Source organism: Sinocyclocheilus anshuiensis, unplaced genomic scaffold (assembly GCF_001515605.1).
Source record: "Sinocyclocheilus anshuiensis isolate Anshui unplaced genomic scaffold, SAMN03320099.WGS_v1.1 scaffold711, whole genome shotgun sequence".
NCBI lineage: Eukaryota > Metazoa > Chordata > Actinopteri > Cypriniformes > Cyprinidae > Sinocyclocheilus > Sinocyclocheilus anshuiensis.
The window spans coordinates 65,455-73,143 of record NW_015552595.1 but is presented as its reverse complement, the minus strand read 5'-3'; the positions used below and the strand labels follow the sequence as shown (position 1 = coordinate 73,143).

At 47.2% G+C, this 7,689-nt stretch overlaps 1 protein-coding gene across 17 annotated transcripts in view; it reads left to right on the top strand.

The window, feature by feature from the left end:
• Window positions 1–7,689, top strand: part of LOC107665637 (myomegalin-like) — a 63,381-nt gene that overhangs the window by 20,919 nt on the left and 34,773 nt on the right. For 10 of the 17 annotated variants that reach the window (XM_016456593.1, XM_016456590.1, XM_016456591.1 and 7 more), the window contains exon 1: window positions 3,985–6,276. In XM_016456593.1, coding sequence (XP_016312079.1) covers window positions 5,167–6,276 — 1,110 coding nt within the window. In that variant the 5' untranslated portion in view covers window positions 3,985–5,166. Of the gene's footprint in view, window positions 1–239; window positions 294–3,984; window positions 6,277–7,689 lie in introns of those variants that run through there. The other 7 variants (XM_016456599.1, XM_016456598.1, XM_016456600.1 and 4 more) reach the window with 2 other exon arrangements.

Sequence of the window (7,689 nt, the reverse complement as noted above, 5' to 3'; positions counted from 1 at the left end):
CACACACAGACACACACAGACACACACACACACACACACAGGTCTGTCTGCACTCATCAACACACCAAACTCAGTATCAGTGGATCGGACATCTGTCTTTGTGTGTTTGACGTCATGTGCGCCACGTCTTGGAAAACTCGTTTAAATGGAAAAACACTATGAAATCCAGTTTAGACTCACAGATGTATAGAAATTGTTTATTATAATTGTGTGGTTGTAATGAGTCTTTCTTTGTGTAGTTTTATCAGGAGGAGCTGGGCCGCGAAAGGCTCCGTGTGCAAGAAGAGATGCAGGTACGTGTGATTCTCAGTTTCTCTTGTGCTCTTATGGTCAGTGATGAATGTGTGACGCTTAATTTCAGGCTGATGAGGTGAAGAGAGACTAATAAGAGTGTGAAATAGTTTGTTGATCAGATTGGAACAGAAGCGTCATCTGTGTCACAAGTCTTTTTTCCATTTAAAAAATAACACAGATGTGTGACGTTGTTCCTCATGAGTACACCAACCCCCCCCCCGGTCCGCCATTTTCATTATTGAGTGATTACTTCTGTGCATTAGTATTGCAAAACCACCAGTTTTTTATTGTTATTTTACTTGGTTTAACCACAGCGGCCGTGTTTGTGTCATGAACCACAACACATTTTATGTTATACGGATGATCATGGAAATCTAAATGTCTTGGCTCAGGATCTGAGCTCCTTGAGCTAAATCTGATCTCTAGAGCACATTTAAAGGAACATGGACATATAGAAACTTTCTGCACGTTCCTCCTCCTTAGAATTAGAACTGAATTCCAAATGTAATGAAGCTGAATCCACTGGATTGACACTGGATGTAGGGCTGCACAATTAATCAAAATTAAATCGCAAAGGCGATAAATCGCAATTAGGCAAAAGCTGCGATTTTCATGCGTATCTTTCAGTGAAGCACGGTTCTGTGATCAGCAGTAAATCTTCATCTGAAGGCCAGAGAAACTCCAAATACGCCTCGCAGAAGAAACCCAGGGAATCCCTATAGCGTTGCTGAATAAACAGAAGATTTTCAGAATCAGAATCAGAATCAGAATGAGCTTTATTGCCAGGTATGTTTACACATACGAGGAATTTGTTTTCGTGACAGAAGCTTCCACAGTGTAACAGAATGACAGTGACAGAACAAAAAAATGGCAGTTCACGGGAGAGATTGGCTTTATTAAAGTCCCTGAGAATGATTAAAACAGAGTCCGGGTGTTGTTGTTCTGTCTCTGTGATCTGATCAGCGAGTTTCTGTAAAGCGGAGCTCACGTGCGCTTGCGGAGGAATGTAGACACTGACGAGAATGAATGAGCAAAACTTCCGTGGCGAATAGAACGGCTTACAGTTAATGCAGAGCACTTCTAGATCTGAACAGCACATCTTCTTTAACACAGTTACATCTGTACACCACCTCTCATTGATGTAAAAGCATGTCCCGCCCGGCAGACTCAACGCGCTGTCCGGAATGGCGTCTTTCAGCCAGGTTTCCGTGAAACACAGAGCAGCAGAGTTTGAAAAATCCTTATTTGTCCGGGAGAGCAGAAGGAGCTCGTCCATTTTGTTGGGTAGAGAGCAGAGGTTCGCCAGATGGATGCTAGGCAACGGCGTTCTGAATCCGCGCTGCCTTAGCTTCACGAGCGTGCTGGCTCGCTTCCCCCGTCTGTGCGTCCTGAAGCGCTTGATCAGCGCTGCAGCTCCCCCGACTACAATGTCCAGCAAAACATCATAATAGTCGAAAACCGGTGAAATATCGGGTGGTGTGTACTTCCGAATGTCCAGCAATTTGTCTCTGGTGAAACTGATTGCAGGGATATAACTAAAAACAGGACAAACTAACAAAAACATAAAAACAACTGCGGAGCACACCACGGAGGCAGCCATCAGCGTCGGGACCATCGCAATGTTTTTTCTGCTTTCATTAATTTAACGTGACTAATAAACACACGACTACGACAATGTATGGTTTATCTGAGTTCATCTTATTATAAATTTTATTATAATAAAGTATATAATAATGCAATGCTTTTATCACTGCTTAGAATACTATGAAATATGTTGCGTGCCTTATTCTGTGTAAGAAGCCACATCATCTCACAGAAGGATTTATTTCAAACACTCGACTGACGTTATGAAGTGAGTTTGGAGTAAAAACATGTTATTAAATGTGGTATTTTCACGTGCTTTCAGATAGAGCAGCATTTACTACACAGAGCCGTAGTTCACTGACAAGCTATGCAAACAGCTGTCCTTATCGCAGAATGATTTCTTCGATTTCATTATCGCGCGATTAAATCGTCTGCGATTATGAACGCCATTTTGCGTAGCTTGTCAGTGAACTACAGCTCTGTGTAGTAAATGCTGCTTCATCTGAAAGCAGGTGATGGAGATTTACTACTACTCACAGAACCGGCATTACTAACGAGATGTGCATGACAATCGCATTCGATTAATCGTGCAGCCCTAACTGGATGTTTTTTGTCTCATGAATCAGATTATGATTACTTTAAGTGATTTTACTGCATTGTTTTGAAAAATCTTTGATGTCTTCTGTAACCATCAGGACCGTCTTTGAAAATCACAATCGTTGTTCCTGTGGTAACGGGACAGGTGCACTGTGGGAATAATAGAGGCAGACATCTACAATACAAATAGGGCTGAACTATTGAATGCTGTTTTTAGTTCTGTTTGTCCTGACAAAATGTGTTTTACCTGAGATCACAGCACACTGAAACACACAATTACATATTAAATAGCATGAGTCACAAACAGACGATACACTCCCTCCTCAGAAAACCAGACGTCAGGGTTTCATGTGGTCTGTGTGTCTCAGATACACGAGCAAACAGGGAGACTTCAGATGTGGTCACTATTGTGTGTGTGATGAACCGATGTTTTGTTCCTCAAATAGATCAGGATCACCACAGTCTAAATGTGTGTTTGCATAAACAACAACTGCAGCAGAGCAAACGCACACAATCACACGAGAGCAAAGTCACACAGAAACACAAGATCAGAGCCGCTGGAACCTGTTGAGTGAGAATGAAACCCTCAGGGTGAAAATACACACACACACACACACACACTCACACACACACACACACACTCTCTCTCACTCACACTCACACGCACACGCACACACACACTCTCTCTCACTCACACTCACACGCACACGCACACACACACTCTCTCTCACTCACACTCACACGCACACGCACACACACACTCTCTCTCACTCACACTCACACGCACACGCACACACACACTCTCTCTCACTCACACTCACACGCACACGCACACACACACTCTCTCTCACTCACACTCACACGCACACGCACACACACACTCTCTCTCACTCACACTCACACGCACACGCACACACACACTCTCTCTCACTCACACTCACACGCACACGCACACACACACTCTCTCTCACTCACACTCACACGCACACGCACACACACACTCTCTCTCACTCACACTCACACGCACACGCACACACACACTCTCTCTCACTCACACTCACACGCACACGCACACACACACTCTCTCTCACTCACACTCACACGCACACGCACACACACACTCTCTCTCACTCACACTCACACGCACACGCACACACACACTCTCTCTCACTCACACTCACACGCACACGCACACACACACTCTCTCTCACTCACACTCACACGCACACACACACACACTCTCTCACTCTCACACACACACACACACACACTCAGACCTCAAAATCTATATTAGTGAACACATCAGTGGTTTCTGGAATAATTTTAAGGGTTATTTCATCCAAAAATATAAATTCTGTCATCATTTACTCATCTTTCCGTGGAACACAAAAGAAGATATTGTGAGATATGTCTCAGTGTTATTTGTCCATATAATGAATATCAATGGGCTCCAATGTTGTTTGGTTCCCAACATTCGTCAGAATAGTTACTTTTTGTAGCGCAGAAGAAAGTCAGCCATACGGTTTGGAACGCTGTGAGATTGAGTAAATGTTTTTTGTCCCCTTTAATGATATTTACTAAACTCCTACAGATGATGGTGAAATTTAAAGCAGAACATGATTTGGCTGATTTAGGGATGTGTGGCTCACAGGTCATGCTCAGGGTCAAGGGTCAAGGTTAGGGTCAGGTCATTGGTCAACATGTTTCACTAGTTATGCCATTTTGGCACTCACAGGTAAAGACACAAACAGCCTTCGTTAGTGCTGATTATTAATGCAGTAACCTGATGAGGCAGTATTAGTTTAAATGAACGTGGATTGTCAGAATATAAGAACAGGAAACATGCTTCCTACTAATATAAAAACATGTTTCTTCCTGAAATACATATTCGCATGAAGCGAACTGAGAGCTTTATCATTCCGACGCTGTAGTTCATAGTTTCCCTCATTGGTGACAGTAGGGGTGTGTGCGCTCAGACCTGCTTCGCTGCTCTCTATTCTGATCAGCGACACGGACAATATCCCGGAAACATTATATTCTACTGAGATCTGTTCTTTTTCTCGGCTTAGCATGTTCCAGTCGGTGTGTTGTTTAGTGTGGAGTGCGTTGTGGTGACTGAGGCACCCCTCATGTGAGAGATGATGGTTCACGCCCGCGCTGCAGGTTTCGCGGCATCGCCTCCTTTTATCTTCATCTCATCACGCGACCGCAGCGGCTCACCGGAGAGTCTGCCGTATTTCTCACCGAATCGCGCTGTGATGCGCCTGTAGCGGCGGCTCTCGTCTGTTCCGGTGATGAAGGCTGACAGAGGACGCGTGTTCCGCATGACACAGAGCGCGAGCATCGAGGACGGCGGCGTTTGTGTCGTGTTTTAGACGCGATGTGAGCTGCATCAGCTCGACGCGTCTCTGGATTATCAGTCATTTCTCCGATGCTTTCGTGGACTTTCATCTGTGAAAACACCCGCACTGTCTCATCTATGGTGACTACGCTACGTTTATGTTTATGTGGTCTTTGATCTCACCTTAAATATATTAAAATATTATAGTATCATTTTATGTTCAGACTTCTTGGATTTAACCACATAAGAACAGAAGGACCGTTACTGGTTGGAATACAAATCCTTTTCTTTTTTTTTTTGAACCAAAGGTCAGCTGCGTGTGTCAAAGGGTTTCAGGATCCAGTGAGTAAATGAAGGAGGTGTGTCGCATCTGCGCGCGCGAGCTGTGCGGAAACCAGCGGCGATGGATCTTTCATCCGGCGGCCAAACTCAACCTGCAGGTGCTGCTGTCTCACGCGCTGCGCCGCGGTCTGCAGCGGGACGGACGCGGCGAGTTCATCTGCAGCAAGTGCTGCTTCATGCTGGACCGCATGTACCGCTTCGACACGGTGATCGCGCGCGTGGAGGCGCTGTCCATCGAGCGGCTGCGCAGACTCCTGCAGGAGAAAGAGCGTCTGCGCCAGTGCATCACTGCGCTTTATAACAAAAACAATGGGCAGGAGACATGGGGGGCGACGGAGGCCTCGTGTGCGGTGGACGTGTCCGAGTACTTCACCCTGCTGCAGGAGGACCTGATGTACTGCATGTACGAGTCCTGGGCGGAAGACGAGTTGCAGGTGTTGGAGTGTTGCCACGCGTCGGAGGTTTCCTCGTGTTGGCATCGCTCGCGCAGGTGCAGGGTCTGCAGGGCGTTGCGTGTGCCCGACTCTGACTACGAGGCCGTGTGTAAGGTGCCCAGGAAGCTGGCGAGGAGCCTCTCCTGCGGCCCGTCCACACGTTACACGGCCAGCGGCGCTGGAAGCGTGTGCGAGGAGGAACAGACTTCAAACACGCTGATGCCCAAGACGCAGCGCACGGCATCACTCTCGTCAGACGGTGCGCGCACGCTCCGAGACCGCAGGAGCTCCGGCGGATCACTGGAGTCACTGGATAAAAGCCGCGGTGCTTCACCCGTCAAAGTTCCCCAGCGTGACGACCGAAGCTGCGACGCTGCGTCTGATGCTCCTCCAGCGAGACTCGCTCTGGATCTGTCGCTGCTTCAGGACTGTGTGTACAGACCCGTCCAGAGTCCACGGGGAAGCAAACTGCCTGTTCTGATGAATCCTGGGTGTTTTAATGGAGGAGCTAAACTGGACAGTCCAGACCAGGAGAACCTGTTTGACGGAGCAAACCACATGCTGGTGGAGCCAGAGCCGCCCAGAGTCCAGCTGGATCCGGATCCGGAGCTGGCCCGTCTGGAGGAGCTGTGTCAGCAGGTGCAGGATGAGTACCTGCCCTTCCGTCTCCGGAGAGGCCCACAGGTGAAGCGCCACTAACAGGACGGTCAGATCCCTATTCACTGGTCAGAGAAATGGATGCGTTCAGATGACGCTCCCCGTGCGTCGTGTGTTTTGTGCATGTAGCCGTTTACAAACACTAATGTCCCATTCTCTTTTTGTCATGTTGCTCATTTTGCATATTTTGTCTGTGAGGTTCATGGTAATTTTAATACATTTTAACATTTCTGGTGTTGCTTTTGTATGATATACAGTTGTGGCATTGAATCGCTGAAGTAAAAAACAGTTAGAAAGCATCAAGCTGAAAAATCATCTGCAGATTGTGTTTGAGGGCATTCGGTTAATATTCTGTAATTTGGTTTCAGCACATGATCTGCTTTTAAACAAAACCTGAACATGAACCAACACAAACCTCTTGATTCATTTTAGACCCTGTTCCTGCTGGATATCAGCACTGTAAGAGCTGATGAAGGAAGTCAGTGTTAGAGCCGTACCATCATCCGATCAGTGATGTTTTGTCTTCTCACGTCTCTGTTATACTCTGTAGTTCTCACTGAAATCTCCTCTGTGAACCCAATGATAGCCATTTCAGTTAAATAGGTTAACATGGAGAACGTGGCACCACCATTGGCCTAGTTCTGTCACAAAACCCCCAAGGCAACACACACACACACACTCACAGGCTCACACACACACGGACTCTCTCGGTCTCTCACTCTCTCACAGGCACACACACACACACTCACAGGCTCACACACACACGGACTCTCTCGGTCTCTCACTCACTCACTCACTCACTCACACACACACAGACTCTCTGTCTCTCACAAACACACTCACACACTCTCACAGGCACACACACATACACATACACTCTCTGTCTCTCTCACACTCACACTCACAGATTCTCTCTGTCTCTCTCACACACTCACACACACACTCACAGGCTCACACACACACAGACTCTCTCGGTCTCTCACTCACTCACTCACACACACACACGCACTCACAGGCTCACACACACACAGACTCTCTCGGTCTCTCACTCACTCACTCACACACACACACGCACTCACAGGCTCACACACACACAGACTCTCTCGGTCTCTCACTCACTCACTCACACACACACACGCACTCACAGGCTCACACACACACACACACACACACAGACTATCTCTATGTCTCTCACACACACACACACACTCTCACAGGCACACACACACATACACTCTCTCTGTCTCGCTCACACTCACAGACTCTCTCTGTCTCTCTCTCACACACACACACGGACTCTCTCTCTCGGTCTCTCACTCTCACACACACACACGCACACACACTCACAGGCTCACACAAACAGACTCTCTCGGTCTCTCACTCACTCTCTCACACACACACACACACACACACACAGACTCACACACACGCTCTCTCTCT